General features: G+C 32.1%; 1 protein-coding gene across 1 annotated transcript in view; it reads left to right on the forward strand.

Annotated features, from left to right (window-relative positions):
* MS3_00004756 (uncharacterized protein) overlaps positions 1-23707 on the forward strand; it is a 143105-nt gene that overhangs the window by 46690 nt on the left and 72708 nt on the right. The window contains exons 6-10 of the mRNA XM_051212722.1: positions 1221-1891; positions 7821-8695; positions 10746-11316; positions 17704-18091; positions 20986-22061. Coding sequence (XP_051073386.1) covers positions 1221-1891; positions 7821-8695; positions 10746-11316; positions 17704-18091; positions 20986-22061 — 3581 coding nt within the window. The remainder of the gene's footprint in view (positions 1-1220; positions 1892-7820; positions 8696-10745; positions 11317-17703; positions 18092-20985; positions 22062-23707) is intronic.

Raw genomic sequence — 23707 nt, forward strand, 5'->3', positions numbered from 1 at the left:
CTAATCAAAGCTAACATTGAAATGTGAAGAAACATTCCAATTTTGAATAAAGGAATGAGTGAATGTACAAGTTAAGTAATAGTAGTATATGTTATTTTAAATATATATATCTTAGTTATCTTCAAAATCACTTAAATGTAAAATTATACAAAGAACATATTGTTTGACTTGAAGATTTAACTGGTGATAAATAGGATGTTGTGAACATAGAAATTATATTTACTACATACTATATATATTACTTAGCCCCAGTATCTCTCAGAGTATAGGTCGATGATTAAGTATATCCAAGTCACTATGTCTTAGACTTTCCATCGCAGTTTTTGCCACGTCATATTCGTGGGGATTTATTAATCCATCTCTTCTATTCAAATTTACGAACGGCAGTAACCCCAGGTGGGTCGCAAGAGGAGTTAATTGTATATTTCCCTCTTTCAAATCGAAAATTTTCATTGGATTATTAATTAGTTTATTATGACATGTTAATTTATTTAAGTATACACATGTGTTTGTGTGTCCTTAACTATCTGTTGATTGTTTGTGTGCCAGTAAGGTGTAGACATTCACTTCATTCAACATATGATCTGATAATCATCATTACACACACTAAGGTAAATAAACAAGTATGTTTTCATAGAACTTTGTAATCGCATTTAATTGCTTTGCTCGAAAAAGTTTGATTTCCCTGTAATAAAAAATCAATTCTTCGGTAATGGATTGGCTCTCCTTTATTGTTTGACTAACACTAATTCCAAACAGTTTATTAGATAAAGGGGAGGAAGGACGATGCATACCTAAAGCTGTATGCATAAATGAGTCATGGATACACAAAAAGAAGTAGGTTTGAAATGCAATAATGAATCACAGTTTTATCATACATGCACATACACACCTACAAAACAGTAGCAGGTGTGTGTTTTAAAACATCGTAGCTATATTTTCCCTTTATGTAACATACAGATAGTTAACCTTCGAAAGGTCACATGCATAGTAATGGGCTGGTTATAATGTCAGATATTGATTGGGTTAAGTTCATTTTCGCAACCGACTTGAAACGATTTTATCTCCTTCTTCAGAGTGGAAATGCTAATTTATGTATATGCATTCTATTATTCAGTTTACTGGAATTGTTTACAAATAGATTGATAAAAAATTACTTATCGTTCTATAAAAGTGAATAAAATAATAAACCACAATTCTTATAATTCAATATTCGACAGAATTTTGGAAATCAACCAATAATTGGAATGTTGACTATAAACCATTTTTGAAAAATCCATTCCTTCCTAATTCACAATTGTTTACTTCACAAAATTCAATGAAATCATCCAAATTAAGAAATCAACAAGATAGTAATATGTCAGTTAATCAGATATCACAACAACAGACACGAGAATATCCACGTTGGAGACAAATGAATATCATTTGTAATAAAAAAGATAATAAGCTGACAACAACGACAACAACACCACGTATACGCCCGAGAGCAAGTTCAGTAAATGATCGTTCAACACAACATCATTATGAAACAAAATTAAAACATAAAGAAATTGAGAAGCCCATAAATATCAATAATAATAATAAAATTAATCATGCAGATAATTTATTTAAAACAATGAAACAAAGATTAGATTTTAGAAATAATTATTTACATAAAACGAATGATAATAATAGCAAAGTAGATCGATTGTCATTAGAAAAACATTCTTGTCAACAGATTACAAATATTCTATCACCATCATCATCATCATCATCATCGTCTTCTTCAAATGTTCCCATAATTACTACAACTATTCAGAAAATATCTCCTTTAAATAAAACTGATAAAATTAATGAATCCATTGAATGTTCTTCTCTTCGATTAAATCAAAATCGACGTCATCAAAATGGGGTAAGTCATGGTATTTTATAAGGAATTTATATAGATATTGGTGCAATTAGAATTTTCGGTCATACTTAGTCACTTACTTACGCCCGTTACTCCTCGTTGAGGAGTATAGGTCGCCCACCAGAATTCCCCATCAAACTCTGTCCTGGGTTTCCCGGTCATAAAATGTAACCAAATAGATTATGAACTAAGGCAATATCGAGGCACACGCACAGTATGCACATATGCCAATAACAGAGTGGTCAGTTGCATTCTTAAGCCTCAGTGGGAAGATACAAGCAAAACAATACCAAGTGAATATTATAGTTCAGTTTAAAATTATTAGATGATGTGCAATCGCTACACAATATGAGCTCAAAGGTAAAACCTTGAAGTTCGAAAGTGAACACTAGTTTACCTGAAGTTCCTGTAGAAAGTTATGAACTAAGGTAGTTTACATATTTTGGGAATGAGACAAATATTACCGATTTTTTGAATGACTGTTGTCCAATGTTACAAATTTATTGATATTGAAAATATGAACTAACTCAGTAGTCTGGCGGCACAGTGTTCGTGATGAAATATAGGGATCTTTGGTTAGATCCCTGTAGGTGTGTCTATTTTTTAGGCGTGATGAACTAGGATGTATACAACTATCTAACGCTTCCCAAGTATCCATTAGGTTTCTTCTTAAATGATATTAGTTTGTATTGAGATCAACTCCAGATTGAATAATCTTCACAGAATTCCATTATTATAAAACCATCATATTTAATGAACTTAATGTAATCAATAGTTCAATATACAAGTCTGTTACTAATTTAAACAGCAGACCTTAAACACTTAGGAAAAATTTATCTGTATTGGTTGTTTAAATCCTCATATTGATATTCAGGATTTTAATTCATGTACTAGACCTCAATGAGAAGATTTAAACAACCAATACAAACGAATTAAACCTCATCCCATTTCATAAGTCAGTGATTATCTGGTCTCAGTAACTAAGTGGATAACGCGACAGAGTTTGAAGTGTACGGTACTAGGTTCGAATTCCAGAGTAAATGTCGACTACGAGGAACAGGTACATCCAGCTGATTAGTCCCAAACGAGATGAAACGCGCACCCTAGATTCCGCTGTTAACCACCATCCTAGTCTTCCCATTTAGACAGAAATTTTCAGGTCGATCGTTTAAAGAACCATTCTTCAACCTGACATCAATTTGTGCAATGGTTGTCGTTGGAAATCATATTCACAAAAAAAGTATGCAGTCTTGGAACTCAAAATGTTTCTCAAGCTACAAGGTAGGAAGCAGTGTTCACCTCGATGAAATAGTTGAAGTTTTTAGGAAACTGCGTTCATAAACAACAATCAAAATGAAACAATTAGTACGGGACCATTTTGTATCTCACACTTAGATCACGTGAACTCCGTCTGCATTCCTCATATTAACTGTCGAAATCTTGACTTGACTGGTAAAGTACGCAGATACATCAGTGACTGTAAATAACTGTTTAGATTATCTAAAGATGAACCCGTGTTTGTGTGCAAGTATATCCTTATAGTGAACTAAAAATGTGGTGGTATGTTTCACTTTAAAGGTTTTATTTACGCTTATAGACGTCGTTTACACACTCACATACACGCACACATAGAAGTACTTTGTCTGAATATATAATCCTCGAGTGGACTAAAAATATTACAGTTTCTAATAATAACTAACAAATAATATATTTACTGTAGAATTTCTACACTTTACTTATTAATAACGTAGAATTGATAATATTTAGAATAAGTAATGGCTTTTTCTCATTACGACAGACTAGACAGTCGTATGATTGGAATTATTTCATTTTCCGCGGTTCCTCATAATAAACATATGATTACCAGGAATTATATAATTTTACATTTTAATATTCGGTGAATAAATATGTATGAATGGATTCTGGTTAGCGGTTAAACTCAAAAAGCGCGTTTCGTCCTATTTGGGACCCATCAACTGGGATAAATACACCCCTGTATTGACTGTCACAGTATGCATTCTACAAAAAACTCGTTAAAAAGTGTTTTTGTTGAGACCATTTGTTTAGAATCTGTGTATTCCAACAAAAACTGACCCGAAATTCAACCAAGAATATAAACAACAGGATTATCCAAACGCTTTCAAATAATGATATGAACCTGCACAGAGTTTCACGAATCCTATCTTTAGTATGTGCTGTTGCTAAATAGTGTTATAATAGTACATTTCTATTAATAAATTAACGTATAAATTTACTATAATAATTTATACCAACTTTTTTAAATGTAAACTGTCAACTTTTCAGTCAACTTGTCAGTTTTGCTTAAATTTCTTCTTTGTTCAATGATCACACTGTCATATTCCAAGCAAAATGTTTCACGTAAACCACTTATCAAAACTATCGAAAGTTGAATAAAAATCCAGTGTGCCACTAATTCAAATATCACTAATCATATGAAATTGACAGAATACAATAAAGCCAATCAAGTTTATTCAGTCTTATTACAGGACATTAGTTAGATGATCAGGCAAAACTTCATTGGATAATCAATGAGCTTCATTGATGTAATTCCTTAAATTTAATCAGTCTTGTAACATCTTTACGCTTTAAGCATTAGATATAGCTAAATACCACATGTGTTAGTATGTTTATACAGATTGAAGAGAAACTGACTCGAATATATGACTTATATTTTCGGTCTGAACACTGGTTCATTTACTATACTGCGGTAAGTCAAAGGTATTATTAACCCTCTTGCAATAGCTGTCAGACAAATGCTGGTGCATGTGCATAGTAAACTACTTAATGCACTGGGTGTATTGCTGTAGAACATTTCAAGACAAACATTACACTAATTACTACTCAGTGATTAATCAATTCAAAGATGAGTCTTAGAGGGGGATTCAGTAATGTCTTGGACTATGAATCAAGGTAACTAGGGTTCGGATCGTGCAGGTAACATGAACTAGCCAAAAGCTGAAGGTTTATTTTCATGAAAAGTAACAGATAGCAAGACACCCAGCTTTAGAATTTCATATCGATCACTTCTAACCACCCAACAACTAGTATATTAATTTGAATCTCATACTAACTAATTTATTTTGAACGCTTGAGTAATAAGGTTGGTCGACAAACGTTAGATATAAACCACAGAAATATGTTTCGGATTAAACAGTTATCCCTGATGTTCTTTCGTTTGTTTTAACATCTATCTGTTGTGGTCACGGTTATACTCTTACCAAATATTTTTCTGACGTCACAATGGACAAAATTTTATAGTTTCAACCAAAAAAATCACAGAAAGATAATAAAAAGATTTTCCAACATATCCAATTCAAAAAATTGTTTTAAAGAGTTTCAGTGTTAAGCATTTATATTAAGGTGACTGTTTGTGGAGGAAAGTTTTTTCCGATAAATAGTAAAATTGTCCATTTCATCTTCCAATTAGAGTCACGATCAATTTGTTTATCCGGAACACGTCCGTGATCTCTCTCCCGTATATTTTCATATTAACGCATAATTACATAAAAACTGCATCAAGATGTACGTCAACAGGTATGGAAAAGTAAAACACAATATTTCATTACAGTCAATAATAGAATGTCCAGTAGCTGGTTACAAACTATTACACACTTTTTTGCAAACCACCCTTTCTTTTTTCAATGATATTAGCTTTATATAATTAGTTTCTAATAAATTTGAACAAGTAATAGAAATAAATAAACATTTGTTACAAAGCGCAATCAGTCAGTTGCTTCTATTTTCCTCAATTCCGAAAGTTGAACAACATTACAATTAATTCTACGTTAAGTATTTAAGTGCCATGGATCATAATTCCACATGACTAAATGTGGTTCAATATAGAAAAGATGGATTATGGGCAGTAGTGGGATTCAGAACACTCACTTTGTCTTGATTGGGAATCTTCAAATGGGTGCATTTGCATCCTAGTGTTTATGTTCACTTGGGGACTCGAACCCAACACCCTTTGCTCCGAACTCACAGCATGCTATCCATTGAGCTACCGAATTCAAATAGCCAGATATTTATGAATGGTTATTAGTAAGGGTTAGAATTCATTTTTGGAAAAGTGAAATAGACTGCTATTAGTTACTTAAATTCAGTAAAAATGTGTCGTATCACAATAATTATAATATAGTTGACTAAATTTTATCTTATTACTACAAATTTACCGTCGCGCAGAATGACGGTTTGAAAAAGTGATGAATTTATAAGAAAAGCTTACTATATACAATATGAATATGAATTTACTGGTATTTGCTACGCAGGTTTTCTTCTACGATTTTCTGTTTAATGACTTGAACATATTCATAGTTGTTAGTCTAAGCTGTGTTTTTATATAAAAAGTATGTCGTGTGGATTCATATGATTATCGTGAATAGTGGTTGGAGATGCTGTGTAACATTGAGCAGATTCGTATAATCTTTACCTTCTATTAGGTCCTGTGTTTTGAAATTAGGTGATACCTTTTTACTATCACTGACATTAGTGCCATATTGGTGTTCATCTCAATGTACTGACATTATGTGCGTGCTTATACCAATGCACATATTTTGTTAGGTGTTACGTTTCTCTTGACTGACTGACTTGTACCTGTGGTACAACTTAATAATATGAATGAAATATTTTTCACTCTTTACTGGCCCTCAACAAATCTGAAAAAATGATTTCGAGTATAAAATTTACTTGTGATATCAAAGAAGATTGGTGGAATTAGGAGAAGGAGAAGATAGCCATGAAAAACTCAACCAACCAACAAGAGCAAAGTTTCGTTAATCATGATTAAATGAAGGACATGTAGAGTTGCAAATTTTGTAGGGAATAAACATAAACTTACGGTTGTAATTAACTAAATAAATGGCAAAACAATAAAGAATTCTAACGGCCCAATCTCCCAATTTTTGTGAAAACTTGACCCATTTTGGGGAAATTTTGAGGTTTTGGTGCCATTTCCCCAAATCCCCAGTATTTCCTCAAAATCTCCCTTAAACCTTGGTGAAGGTCATTTGACTTTGGTGGTTTCCCCAAACTTGGAAGATTGGGGGTTTTAGGGACTGATTAAATACCAACAGCTTGTTTATTCTTTAATCAGTTAAAGCTTGGAAAATTTTCTACTTTTAATGTAGTTGATCAACGTCCAACCGGTAATAGACTGGATAACAGGAAACATGCTTCGTTTACAGAACGTTAACATAATTGTTTTATCGATGTACTGGTTAACAGAAGCGATAAGCTTCATGGTTTTTAAATGATCGAGACAATTTTTAGGTCACGTAAGATCTTTCCGGTAGTGTTTCGTTTTCTCAGTTGGTTTAATTGTGAACCCCTCATTTTCATCCTGGACAGCATCATGAGGCTCAACTTTAAGTAGAATTCATCACTCTTGACTATTAGACAAACAGTAAGTCAGTCCTTATTGGTGATCTTGCTTTTGATTGATTGTCTTTTCAGGTTTTACTAGCTTCATGTAACCTTCCTCGTAACGCCGTTGACTGAAATCAACCGACAATTCGATACAGATCACTCCATGTAGAAATGGTCAAGGGTTAAATGAACTAAGCAACCAGCGGGAATGCACTGACAAAAAAGGACAGTAAAACCTGCCATGACAACTAACCTGAGACAAATTCGTTGAAACAAACTGACTTAGTGCTTGCAGAATAATTGGAGAGCTTACTTTTCCATGAGCTTACAGCTCCATGGTAACAGCGTCCAGAGTGACAAAGAAAGCTCTGAAATTAAACCGTACGTAATATAGAAAACTTTAGTAAGCATCAGTTATGCAGTTTACTTGACTATCTTCATACAATCCTACGTAACGTTTTAGGTCTCTGCACTTTTCTATTGATCTACATATTGATTTACCTTATGAAATCTACCTCTTTAACACATATGTTCACATAACTTTCAGGTATATGAAGGAGCTGAAAACGAATTCTGGGATGCTCTTTTGCAAGCTAAATCTTCAAATCCAGTCCAAACTGTTGAGACACAGGCATGGCGTTTATGGAATCCGAACCAAAATACAAAACATCCTATGAACATAACCAATACATTCACCGGGGTTAATACTTCCATCATCATTACCACCACTACTACCGCTGCAAATACCGACACTAATAATCAATCACAAGAGGGAAAATTATTCACTTCAGCTTTTCATTTAAACAGCACATCTTGTGAACCAACAAAAACAAGTACTCGTAGTAAAGGTAACACTGAGTATCATGATTTAAACTTTCCACTTGAAATTGTCAACTCACAAGATAAAAAGCGTCAATTAAAACATCAAATCTCATTACCATCAGATAGATCCCATTTGACATCAGATGCATATGATAAACAATTTGTACTTAAGACTCACCAAACAACTATACAGCCTGTATGCATGAATCTGGTAAATGATAGTGTAGGGAATTCAACCACTAATGCTATGAAGTGTAATCCCATTGTACATACAACAAGTAATACTAGTCATACTACTAAAAACTGTGCTGGTAGTATATGCGACGATTTAAAACTTCCAAATTACTTTACACGTATTGTAAATACTAATCATTATAATGATACCGTGAATTACCAAGACACTGCAACTAATCCAATTTATTCAAGTGGATGTTTGAACAACGAGCTAAGAGTTGACACTAGTTTTAACTATTATGATACTAATGATAATAGAGATGATAATTTACAGTTTAATGGAAAAGAAACTGGTAATATCGACAAAACATTATCGGATTACGATGCATTAGTGGATCAAGAAATAGGAGGCTATAAAAATACAAGGTTAGTTATATCTTTTACTAGTTTAGTTCAACATGTATTATTCGATTTTTGTCATAACTATGACAAGTTATTTATTTTTATAGACCAACAGTTTATAACATAATGTCCGTTGAAGTAATGTTGAATTGAATGACGAAATTTTAATCGGTTCTGAAGTTTATAGAATGTTATTATTTGTTAGGAAGCCTGCCATGAATACTATAAGAGTAAAGAATTCTCCAGAACACATTTGGCCAATCAGCTTCATTCAGCAAATTTTAGTGAATATTACATGTTACTACTAAAAGAATTTATCACTTTTCATCATCATAGAATATGTTACTGACTATCGAGACTCCATAACCTCGTGTTATTATTGTTCAGAGATAGGTAGTGAGTTTAAGTCTCATCGTGAAAATCAGCATGAATTCAGAAACACTCACTGGATGAGTGGTAAAGAAAATGAAACACATCTATAAATTGATTAATAGATTTTCACTCGAGTAAAATTCGGACTGTCAGTTTTTACGACTTGTTCAGCTGGGTTTTCATTGAAGTATAAGTAAGTAATTATCGACTATATTGACGAATATTTATGACATATCAGGACATAATTCAAGCTAAAAACTATAAACCGTTTTATTCCGCTAACAAATAGACCACTTACCATAAGAAATTAAGATTTGGTATTTAGTTATGAACAGGGTTCAGAGTGCATACTATCAAAACGTTCCCAAATTTGAGTGAAGAATATCTAGAAACGATTAGTCTTTTTGAGTCTAGTAATGTTAACCAGTCACATGTGTATATATTCGAATTTGTGTCCAACTATTTATATGAATAGGAGAATGAAAGTAGATGAAGTAGAGTTCGAACCCGTTTGAAACCATAATGTTTTACATATCAGATATCTGTGTAATCAAAATAAATATAGAGATATAAAACTTAGTATGGAATAAAAGAAACTAATATTTAACTTGTAAAGTTTTATTGTAAGTTTATCCTGCAAAAAAAAACGGTTGATCAGATGGAAATTCGGGTACGACGGTAGATATTTTTTTCAAAACTCATAAGTATCATGTTTCATTGTTAAACTTACTATACCATATTTAATTTTCTTTATGATATTCTAATATGAGACTAGGTGTTACAGGAATAAAAATCGATTAATAATTTGAGTTAAGGTTTCTATAAGCATAAAGTTACAAATCAATGAAAATATTGTTTATTCATGATAATATTTAATTGTATAGTTTCCTTTTTTACATTAAATTTACCTTGTAAACAATTTTTGTTAAGGGCTAGTATCATTTACTTACTTACTTACGTATGCCTGTTACTCCACGTGAAAGAGCATAGGCCGCTCACCAGCATTCTCCATCCAACGACTAGTATCACTACAACACAATTATTTAATAATCAAAAAAAATATTGGACAGGTTAGATTAAAGTAACTATTGAATACCAATCAAATGCCCCTAATAATAATATCGTGCTCATATAGACAAAACAATAGAGAAAGGAATATGAATGTCTTCCAAATTAACTTTTATGAACTTATCTATGATATAAACTACTGAAAAATTTGACGAGGATCTTTAAACGATTAAAATTAGATCACTGTGTAAATATTAACTATAACTAAAAATCAATTAAAGCAAATTAAAGTAAAAAGTGCTAATATTTTCGATTTATTATTATTATTATTGTTATATACATTAACATTTTCTTATTAACTCAGTCCAGTCTATTTCGAATTATCATTTATTCATTACAATATTGTAATTTAATAATGCATTTATGATTGAAATGGACAAAATGCCTGGATAACACTTGTAAATGAAACAACAATTCACACTCATACATATACACTACCGCATGTGAATAATGGAAATCTTAGGAGTATATATATATATATATATATATATATATATATATATTCACATGTATTGATAAATGTACTGTATAGGCATGATAATTCTAAACTTATCAATTATTAATTACTCAATCATATTTATTATTTACATATATAACTAAATATTTATTAAATATTTCTTTATGTAACCTTTAGATATTCATTAAATTTGAATGATTTAGCAACACCTCAAACAGTTGGACATGTATTTGTTATGAAAGCTACAGCTTATCCTATAGATGAATATAATTTTTCATCGCATCCACCAATTGATTCCTTAAACAATAATTTCTCTTCAATTTCATTGAAATGTTCAACAACAACATCAACAACAACCACAGTATCAGGAGCATGTTATGCAAAGTTGAAAAAAGACATATCATATCAAGACAATCATACTCCAGGAACAATAACCACAATGTCAACAATAAATGATACATGTAAACATAAGAGTAATAACAATATATCTGAACCTTTGCATACAAGCAATAAACCAAAATTAAGACGCGCATATTCGCTGAAAAAACAATCATCATCAACATCTAAGCGAACACAGCCATATGAAGATTTATTATTGTTTAATGCAAATTTGAATGAGAATAATAATAACACTAACAACAGTTTGGACAATGATGGTAATAATGACAGTTATAATCGTAGGCATGGATTATTATTTCTAGGGGAAAGTTCAACATGTTTACGCAATAACATATTGCCTACAGATAAGGTTAGTGAAAAATACTACCATGACTATTATTATTATATGGTTGTCTATTTTAATGTTCAAGCGGTGGTTTGATCGTTAGACTTCGGATGTTACTATCTTTTGATACATTTCTGACTGAGAGTTTAGTGGAAATTTATTTAAAGCGTAACTGGATTTTATTAAGCATTACTATCATTTTCAAAATTATGGATAATTATAGAAAATTTACAATTATCTTATCCTAGTTTGGAATATCAGCCAACATTTGTGGTGAAAATGATCTAATCAGAATCAAGAAAGCAACTATCAGCTGTTTTGCTAGAAATTTTAAAAAGCAATGCTAGCGGACATGTTATTAAGATCTTTGTGGCAAAGTATGTGTGTATCGTTTAACAAACGAAGACTAGGATAGGATAAACGAATTTATTGTATTGTGCGAAATTACACACTGCGTTTACATAATATGAAAGTAATGAATTGAATACATCATTTGACCATCTTGAATTGTTTCTTACAAACTCCATCATTCTTTTATTTCTACTGCTACTTCGATTGCTTTTGCTCTCGGTTCTTTTCCATTCATTTTTCTCTTCTGTCGGTAATAATCCTACTTTCAGTTCTTGATACATACTACTTCTATCTGTTCGCATAAGTAGCGCACAACACAATAGTACTTAGATTAAATAAGATTAGTAGAAAAAAATCTACTGTTCAGTCATACAACAAAAAGAAATACGACATGAGAGGGAACTCAAAAGTTGAGCCTACTTAATCTGGCACAGATTCCCTCCAAAATACATTCTAATAAACTCGAGTTTATTTCTTCATTCGAAATAATTTTAACAACTAAATCATGCCTTTATAGATGTATGGAATATAATAAACACCATTGTACCATATAAATGATTGACAGGATTTGGATTTTGTTCTTAGAAATTCACTTCATTAAATATTTGGCTAACCTTTTTAAAAATGTTATAAAAAACTGAGAAATGTTTTCTGGGAATATAGGAGAGTCTATGGCCTGATAAAAGATTCAATTAAAACTCTTCACTTGAATGAAGATGACTCTGTAGAGCAAAATAGTTTGCTGAAAGATACGGAAAATCGATTATAAACCTCTGAAAGATTAGTAATCTTTTAAAGCGATCATGCCCTCTAGATCTTTATTATTTTTGTGTTAAAAAATTCTCGATTTTCACAATCTCTTTACCTACTGGCTTAGTGAAGTTGTGATCATGGTTGGAACAACTGAAAATTTTCATTGGACTTCATAGATCAAAACCTGGACCTACAAGTTGTGCGGAGGAAAACGTTACTTTTAGAACGCGAATAGGAATTCAGTGATCCACATTTTCGAATTCAATCAACTTGAAATATAATGCAATGATCAGTCAATACCGTTAGTTAGTAACCGCTTCACCACTGACATCGTTTAATTTAACCAACCATGACTACTCAAGCATGCTGAGCGCTACGGAGAAAAACTATACAAGGATGAAACAGTATTTCTTAGTTCCCATCCGTTCTTCAGTTGACATCGATTAGTGGAAATATCACTCACGTATGCTTAAAAATTAAGTTGGTTAGTTCGTGAAAACGGTGTAAGGTTGGAATTTCGATCGTTTTAAAGTCAATAATAATATTTGAAACTATTATCATTATCATATAGAACGATAGCCTGGACTGTTGTTTCAGAGAATTGGCATATTTTGGAAAAGAAGAAAAGTACAAGAACTTATTTTTCGATCGACCTCTATCTACATGATTTATGAAACTCGATATACTACTGAAATAAATGCTACTAAAATAAAAGTCACTAGACGGCTGTAAATTATTACAGCTACTCATGTTATTCAATGGAACGTTTTGTTAGTCGTTGATAAGAATGAGATAGCTATTAATGATTGGAGTGGATGATGGCTAATATTGTGAAATGACGGAATGTTGGAAATATGTATCGTTTGGTGCTTAGTACCTATAAGGTAATCGACAAGTAACGAAGTCTGTTGGTCCTGAGTTCCATTTGAGGTAATGTCGTGAATGAAATTTCATTCTAAGACAAGACAGCTACCCTCCGTCACAATGGTTTTTAACAGTTGTCTAACTAAAGCCGGCTTGTGATACAAACTATATCCGAATTAATTATTTTCCAGAAGATTCCCATTATCGTTCAGGTTGTATTACAATCAAGAGATAATACTAATCCATGAGACTATTGATTGTTTGTTTGAATCATCAAATAAAATGTACTATATAATAGCTCACATCCTCGAACTATTAGAAACAAATAGTTGAGGCTGGTAGATGGTGTAATGGAAAGTAAAAGATTACATTGCTATATTGTATCTACTCTTTGTCAACCTCTAAATTTCGAACGTTGTCATACAGTCTATTAGTACGGAGCTCGGTTCCCATAGTTACTGATGTGTATTTTTTCTCCATTCTCTGATTTATTCCTTATGGTTGAAAAAAAACGAGTTTTGGTTAGACAAGTGTTTTTAGCTGTTTAATATGATCTAGCTGAATGAAATCTTTTTCGCGATTCATTTTTATATGATACAACTATCAAATATTAATAATAATAATGAAAGGACGACTGGATTTATTCGCAAATGTCTGTTATGAGCACATTCCTCCCAACCTGTCATGCCAGATGAAAAACACAAGTAGTGTGAAATCTGTGGTTCGAGATTAAATGTTTGGTGAGAATAACTATCCAATATACTATACTAACCTACTAAACGAACGGAAAAATCCAAAAAGTGCTAGGTACGATACGTTTTCTGAACATTGAAGACGTTGTAGATAATCTCAACTAGCAAACCATTTAAAAAGTTGTTTGAGTACCTTCACTGTTGATGTAATGCAGCTATCCATAGATGATATGGAATAATGAATGAACGGTATTGAGAATTAACTGCGATCAAATAATTCGCACCGTCGGTTTAGGATTCTAGATGTTAATGTGCTTGTTGAAAATTCAAATTATCCTGGTCCTGATCTTACGCAGTTTCAAAGTTTTGTGATTCTGAAATGTTCCAAACCAGGACGAAAAAACTATATATTTGTCATTAGTTTCCAATGGTTCAGTGTCTAACGTCGATCAGTGGTAAAAACCAGTTCTATATTCCAACAAGTTCTGAATTCGTTTAAGGTAAACCATATAATCGAAAAATGACTAATACTCAAGAAGTGAGTATCTAAGAAATGCCGAGTATTTCATTTGACATAAAAGTGTAAGTGAAAGGTTAGGTAGAAAAATGTTAAGTCTATAAAATATGGAAATACCTGAGTAATCTACTTTTGAAGATTTTAGAGCTGTGATATTCCTGGGGTCAAGTTTAACTGCCCCATCCACTTCGTAGATACAATTGTTATTTTACCTACACTATAAAATGCGACCAATCATAATTTAAAAAGTAAAAGTCAAAAAATTAGGCACATTTAAAACGAATGATATCAGTGCGAAAAACGATGAACAGATTACCTGATTATTAGCTGTTTTCAAAATTCTAACTATTCAACACGAACAATATAAACTAACATAATATTTAGTGAGAATATGTACACAAGACTACTGTCAGGCTAATTCAATAGTATGTTAATTGATGAAACAAATTTTCGGAGGCATTTTTATACCAAACGACTCACATTAAATCTAGATGTGGAAAGGTTTGACTGGAAATCCAGCACAACACTGACAGTAAAAGAAAAACGGAACAAATTTTTATGAAACTAAATTCAAACACAGTACTTTGAATAAATTTGGTAAATTGTTTTTAGTGGAGTTTCGTTGTCTAAGATGGATGGTTTAGTCGAGAGGCTTTCACTGTCTTTCTGGATGGTATCGTCAGCACAAACTTTATGTAAAGATGAGCTGTTCGAATCTTCCCACCTGTGAATGTCAGCCTATCCTTTCGACTTTGATCTTTATTAGTTGCTATTGACTCTTGTCCTGTCATTACTGACAGATCTGTTCCAATCATCTTCCCCTTCGACCTGATTCCTGATACCGTATTTGTCCATGATTTTGCTAACTGGTTAGTGAATTAGGTCAGTTTTGGTACGTTTATTGACTGCTAATGAGCTCCAAAAAATCCTCTGGTCTTCTTTGCCTTTGATGTGTCTGAACTCTCGACATTTTCGCAGTCTAAAGTATGTCCACAATGGTTCATGTCCATTGACATCAGCGAAGCCACATAATAACGTTTGATAAATTGTCGATTTTCATCTTGCTTCATTAGAATTAGATATTGAAAGGGATTTCGCTCCTTGCTTTATGTTTATAAGTTGAGTAATACATTTATATTTATAAAAAATTTATATGCGTTGACTAATTATAACCTAATGGCTGAATTCCTCAATTTTTAACCAGTAGGTTACACATTCGACTTCCATCTCCCCCTGGTTTAGACATCTGAGTAGCGTGGTTAATTTTGAGGACAATTCTTACCAGAAAGTTGACTACGTAACCTTTTATGTAATAAAAATTTGTAATACACATGACATCATATTTATATAAGTCGTCTACTGAAACTGTGTTCTTTTAATAAGCAAGATAATTTTTGTTTTGTAGTCTGAAAGAGATATAAAACTTAAAGTTTATTGACTACTGAACCTATATATTGGTATTGAAATGAATCATCACAGCCTAGTTTTACTTTTTATGTCACCTATACTTTAACTGAATATGAGTCCAATTTATTTTTAGCTATTCAGCGTACTTATTGACTTTTAGTGTAGTAGAAAGTCACTAATTTCATGGACTAATGGTGTAAATTGATTAGTTCACTTTTGAAGATTTTTATCAACAAATTTGTTTATCATAATGATCGATGCTTAACAGTTGAATTATTCAATCAGTGGAAATGAAGATTTCGACAGATCTCAGTTTATTGAATATCAGTTCAGGTTGTTACATTATATCATTACTGTGACAAGAACTTAATCATCTGGAAGTTGGACGAGTTAAAATTATAATAACATCAATTATATAGGCTAAACATAAATAATATGATTTGTACGTATTTGTATGTATCTTGTCGTTGTTGATGTTGGGCGCTGTAATTGATCAGTCTCTTTCGATAATGCGTGCATCTTGTGCGAATTAATTGGATACTGAAGTTTGGTCACAAACTCTTAATTGAAGCTAGATATTTGCTAGCAGTGGGATGCGGGACACATATTTTGGTCCGAAAAAACTGATCAATTGCTGTTCTCAACATCAGCAACAGGAAGACACAAACACTTACAGATTAAGTTCATCCTTGTTACACAGGGCGGTGGCTATCTGAATTTAGCAATTCAATGGATGACGTGTTGAGCGTTTGAAGCTCAATGTGATCAACAACACTGAAATGCAGTCACATACAGATTATAAATCCTACTTAGGACGAAACGCACATCCTGGATTTCACTGCTAGTCACCATCTAAATCCAACTAAGTGGAGAATATAGTTAAAAAAGAAAAATGAAATTGAGAGGTTTGATATATAAGAGATAAAATTTAAACTTAAGATCTGAAGGGAGATAAATAGGGAATACCCTTGGTTTACTACAGTCTATCTTTAGCTATAACACCTAACCCTTAACGGACTCTAATCAGAAATTTTACGTCTACCAACATGACTCAGTTTGAAATTCAGTGGCTCTATTTTTAGAAGAAGAAAAACATATCAGAAATATTCTTGAAGTGTTACTCAGGTTGTTTAGTAGAAGTTGCGCTTTGTCAGAGTTCATATCAAATAGTACTAGTCTGCCTTATTTTACTTCAATGGAAGATTCTCTGTATAGAAGATCGATTAACAGCAGATAGTTATAAACGGTGATGAGTTAGGGTTTGATTCACAATAAAGCATACTGTTAATCAAAATAGATCGCCAAGTGACAATTCCAAGTTATCGGTCTTGATTCTGTCTGTCAAAAACTTATGTTAACAGTTGAATTCATGTATCCATCTAAGCTAGATCACCAGTGAAGAACTGGTGGTATTGGATGACCGTTTAGTACTAATATGGAACTCTCTAAAAGCGCGCATTCACGACCTCACACGCAGGACTCAAACCAAAGACCTTCAGTCTCGCGCGCGAATGCTTAACCTCTCGACCACTGATCCGGCATCCAACGGTGTTAAGGTCGAACTTCAAGATCATAGACTACCTTAGATCGACTCGTGAATTCAACTGTTAAAATACTACAATCTCCACAAACCCCCATACTGTAAAACTTATTCCATTTATTTTAAATGTTTAAATTCATCTGCCATATGATCATTTATGAATACTCCGTATAAAAGAATCATCTCAGCTGGAGGTAAATACCTTCACTGTGATTACAGTTTCGTGAGTGTGTTGATTTTTGTTATTATATGTATGTCCTTCCCTCTCTTTCATCTCCATTTGATAGACTGAGAAAATTACTAGAATGTACGATGAAAACGAGGCGGATACAACACATAGACAGAAAACAGTTAAAACAATTTCTGAAAATAATCATCGACCTACTAGTTCATCATCACCGCCGTTATCATCCAAAGTAGTCATGCAAAAACTGGACGAAATAAAAAATGACTCATCCACGTATAAACCGGTCACTAAAATTATTTATTCAAAAACATTGAATAGTCAAAGTAATTATCACCCAGACTTAGAGACATCAGATGTTACTGATACATTTGTAAACCATTATGATAAGTCCAAGAAATATGATATACTACATGGAGATCATACAATTTGCTTTGAAACTGATATGGAATTAAATAAGAATTATTTCCAAGATATTGAACAAAATTCAAGTGAGTTAACATATTTAAACGGTAATTGTAAATAAATCTTTTATGAGAAAACGGAAATGTTATATTTAATTATCTAACTTAAGCAATAAATATTTGGCTGATGGATATATTGAATGATTTATTAAAAACGTTATGTAACCGAGTCAAATCGGCCTATGCTTTTTTAGGAGTAACAGGCGTAAGTAAACCTAAGTAAAAAAAACAATTCAAATATTGTCACAATGATTTAAGTGAACTGTAAAGACTAATGTACTACAATGTACATTTTCACCGTGATTTGATGTTATCTAAAGTATTACTAGAGATCAGATGGTACTCTATAAGATTTTCATTTTTTTATTGGAAATTTCTTAGTAGAACCTTTTTACAACCTCGTAAACTCTTGCAACATTGAATTTCATTTCAATGGTCTGAAAGTAAAGTGCTTACTGAAGAACCTGAGTGCTATCGATTCAATCTCGTGTAAAGTCGTAGGTGAATTCAAATTGAAGATGGGACTGTTATTCATTGGCAAATCATCTCAGTAGTTTCTTTTCAGATGACAGAACATCATGTCGAAAAGTATCTGGACAATATAATAAGCTCGTTATCGAGTTTCTAGATCGTGGCCGAAAAACGATTGAAACAACATTATATTTTCGTATTCATGAACATCATCCCAAGTGACTGAGTAAAGATGTAGTCAATGCAGTAAACAACTCAATACTAGCCCATTAAGTGCAAACTGATCATCATGCGAGTATAAGTCAATCTTTTTCAACAATTTATCAGGTTAGTAATTCTTAACCAAAGTCAGTCCGACTCAAAGTTTTTCAAGCAGTAAGAGCAATAGCCTTTCGGATTAAAAAGTCGAGACTGTGTACAAAAGAAAAATCTTCAAGACCGTCTCTTGCCTTGGCCAATAAACCAATAATAGGCCTAACCATGGGAAGACCTCATTTAACTAATGTACGTACAACATTTCTTGGTCAAACATTATTGTCTTTCTTATTTTTATTTACATGCTTTTGTGTTATTATTATTATTGGTTCAATATCACTATTAATCTCCCAAACACATGATTAATTCAGTAACCACGTACCCCACTTTATCATTTCCTACTGAATTCATATGATTTTGTGCATGATATTGTCATCCACTAAACAATTAGTCGAATTTGTAACTACATTATCGCTCATTATATCACTTTATTTATATATAATAAAACCGTTTGTACTGTCATATCATTTGCATGACAGTGTTAAGCGATCTATGTATGTTATTGTTCTGATCGTGATACGTAATTCATCCTAATAAATTTTATTTAGTAAAAATTGTATTTGTTATGCTAACCGACAAATTTTGAAAGTATTTTAAACTTTGATGTTTATTTAAGTGGTTTATTTATTTTGTAACGCGTGATTTCAGCAGTCATTTTGATTATTTCATCTTTTGATCCTAGCATAATTTAATATTATCTTAAAGTGTTTAAGTGATTGAATAAATTAATCTAACCATATTTGTGAGTGATTATATAGTATTTTACATAATGGTTGATACTGGAATCTAGAAGTCACGGTCTGTCCTCATTTAGGATATTCTTTTTTCATACTGTTAATCTTCTCACTAGGGATTGAAACCAGAACCTCTGGTCATAATTTCCATAATGTTCTTTGTCCGCTACGATAATGAGCAATGGTAGATCATAACCAGTTCAGTAGGTATGACATTTAGATAATGAAGGATATCCAGTTTGTAAATCGAGACAAATGTCGGAGAAAGCTATGCGTTAGTAGAGATAAACTGGTGGAATTTGGCACTAGCGAATAACAATGGGAAAATGTAAACCTTCACAGCTTATTTTTACATTATCTTTTTAAGTGGTTTTTCAAGTTTTTAAAATCCTCTGTTAGACAGCATTAAGCACTGAACTATAATATTCTACTGTTGTATAAGTTGCAGACTGGATAAGATAAATATGATTTCTATATATTAAGACTTGACATTAGTGAAGCCAATTTGTCCGTTTTAAGGAATAATTTCACCAGACATAGCATTATCAATACTATGTGACTTATTCCCCTCATATCACTTAAAAAATCACCTTTCAACTAAAGAAACCATTAGGATAAAATGAAGCATTGAATACTTTGTTTTATCTGTGTTCGGTACTTTGACTTTTGTTCATTGTCCACATAAATGTGTTCGCTTTAAAATAACGAACCTATTGGTAAAAACAATATGTTGTTCATAATGGTGAAATAAAATAAACCCATAAAATAAGATGTTTAGTTATGATTATTTAAAATATATACCACATTTTCCTATAAAATCTCTTAATCATCTGAAGAGAAAAGTACTTGGAGGGGTTTAAAAATAAAAATAATCGTCGAGACCATTATTTATGGACGAACCAATCACGTATAAGATAAAAGATCTCGGATTTTGGCGCGAAATTCATCCATCAATTTGGATAAATAGAGTTTTGGCATAATAGCTGATGTCAATCCGTGATGAAAACCCGAAATCTAATTCCTAAGCTTAACCAACAACTGTAAATTATAACTCATTACACAAGTTCATAACCCTCATTTGGTCCTGGTTATTAAATGAACACTCTCAAGGTCAGTCTAGTGTCTCTCAAAGGTCGTCTATAAATTTTGGTCTCACCAAATAAACTTTTAATAACTGTTATGGTTAATTCAAATTATGCAAGTTTTCTGATTTAACTGGATTCTGAAGATATGGGAGATCAAATGGAACTATTGACCAAATGTCTGGATAAATTACTCATATTAGAAACTTTTTATTTACACACCAGCTGCTAAACAATAGTATTTTGGACATAATCTCAACAAAAATAAATAAGAATTTTCGATTCCTTATTCATAAATTATTTTTTATCTCATATATAGAAGTAAAGAAATTAACCATGTCAACGGCTATAACGATGACGGCAACGACAACAACAGCACTGATATCAGAAACTGTAACAAAATCAGTTAATTCTGAATGTCCAACATTAACTTTGTTGTCTGCTCCAAGGATATCACTGCCTCATGAGATTTATCAAAGTGAACAAAATGTTTGGGATAAAAGTTCAAACAGTAGACAACAACAACAAAATAATAATCCACACTCTTATCGTCATCAAATATCATCAGATTCTCAACAAAATAAAAGTTTCAAACTTGAATCTAATACATCATCACCTGGAGCTAGTAGTCGAGCTAGTACTGTATTTTGTCCACCATGGGATACTGCCCCAATTGGTCCATATATTGCAGATTTATTAAAATTAAATCCACCGTTCTCATCAACTCTTGATGATTTACAACAATCTCCTAATGCTTATCACTCTAATGATTATAATTCCAATAATCTTAATAACAGTAAAATTCATTCACAATCAAGGAATACACATTATCAACGTAAAGATTCTACACGGAGTCGTAGTAAAACATTATCTAGTGTTGAACATCAACTATTGATTGGAAATTTACTTACTGACTATAATAATTATTATTGTTCTTCGTCTACTGCGACAACAACAACTACTAATGATAATAATCCAGTAATTTCACCTTCATCACTATTAAATAGTAATAATAAAACTGATATGTCTAATCTTTTCAGTCTGTGGGAACAACAACAACAAAATCAGTCGAACAATAGAGAACTGAAAGAGTTGTCATCAACATCACTAGGAAATATGAATGAGTTTTTTAAAAGTTTACAAAATGATTTTTTAACTGAAACGACAACCGCGGTATTGGAAACATCAACGACGACGCCGACGACGGTGACGATGTCAGCAGCAGCAACAACAAAATCGTTAACAATGAAGGATGATAGTGATAAATTATCACCACCACTTCCAGTGAGAAGTAAAGGTGGACTAAATGATCCTTATTCACTTGTTAATGTGTCAAAAAATAATTCATTAGATTACAAATTACATTCATTTATTGATTTTACAGATGACATTAGTGTAAGTTGAATTAAATTAATTCATTTAGAAAGTGAATGATATCATGTATGAAAATGTAATTTATTTTAAGTTTTATTCAACCACATGAATAACTATGAACTATTCAAGATGGTTATTTACACAGTTATTAATAGTGAATATTGTATGAGAATTAAAGAGAAAAAAGATATTATCAGTATGAGGATACTGGTTGGTCGTTCCTTCCTAGTTTGGCAATCCCCAGCAGTGCTCATCCTTAATCGGTCGTCCAGTACTTCCAGGTTTTCAATGGTGGTCTAGCTTAGATTGACTTGCGAAAAAAGATACATTGAATAGTTTGTCTGTTAATATTTATTTAGAATAAATTTTTAGTCAGGACAAAAAATATGACCAGAATGTCGTTATAATTCGATTTACAGAAATTTCTTTGTGTTTTATATTATGAAAGAACGTTAGTTGAAAATTCCATAATCAGTGAAATTGATATGCTATATAACATTAATTTGAATTTGGTTTCTATTGAAATTAGCTTTCACATTCACAAAAATAGGTTCTCTCTTTCACTAATATTTTTCTGTGTAAGAATTGGGGAAGTATCACTAAATTTCACTAGTGAGACGAAGATGGTTGAATTGTTACAAGCCTTTGCTTAACCACACGGGGAAGTACTCAAGAGCCCGAATGTATAAATTCCTAGAACATCTGCCAATATAACTTGCTCCACAGAAGCAATTGAACTGATAGATACAGATCCCCATGTGTTTGAGCAAAGGTGTTGTCAAAACGGTTAACTCCATTTTAGACCATCTAGTTCGAACAGGACATACAGCCAACATGGAGCAGTCTTTCGCAATAATATATCGTACTAACAGAAGTCTACCTAATTCCGTCAGACTGCGAATCCTACAGACGGTTGAAGAAATTGCTATTCGGATCAAAAAGCCAGAGCTGTGCATCCAAAAGAAATGCGTTCAGCCACTTTTTTTTACCCTGGTCAACTTTGGAGCCAACCAGTTAACAATCACTCTTATAATATGGTGACGTAATTTGTATAATGTTCATTTTATGTCCCAAACTTATTATTATTGTTATTACTATTATTATTATTATCTTTACCATTGTTATTACCATCTTTATCGTTCTTCTTCTTATTGTTATCACTACACTTGATAACATTTCTGAGAAAATTATTCAGCATCCACCCCTATCTACTATATCTGACCTAATTCATATTATTCTACATATTACGCAATTTCTGATTTGTAATCACAATATTCTCTCTCTCTCTCTCTCTTACCCCATGTTGACCATATTTATTCTGATCATTTATACCACAATTTCATTTCGCCTATAAACTGATTCAAGTTAACACTTTATATTAAACAGCCCCAACATTAACGAGCTGAGTTGATTTCATATAACAAACAACAATTCTCAATTCACATATTACAATTTCCAAATGATTTACTCTGCCTTAAATCTGACCAATTTTATGGATTATTAATTTGGATTTATGAATTGTAGAACCTGATGAGAAATTCATTGAAAAGAATGTTCATTTTTATTTTTCCTCCATTAACAGATTTCGATTATTGTACAATATGTTGTAAATTCAGTAAGCGCTTCTAAAATGGTTAACTAATCAATAGATTATTGGTACGAAAGTG

The sequence above is a fragment of the Schistosoma haematobium genome, chromosome 1 (assembly GCF_000699445.3).
Source record: "Schistosoma haematobium chromosome 1, whole genome shotgun sequence".
Classification (NCBI taxonomy): Eukaryota; Metazoa; Platyhelminthes; class Trematoda; order Strigeidida; family Schistosomatidae; genus Schistosoma; species Schistosoma haematobium.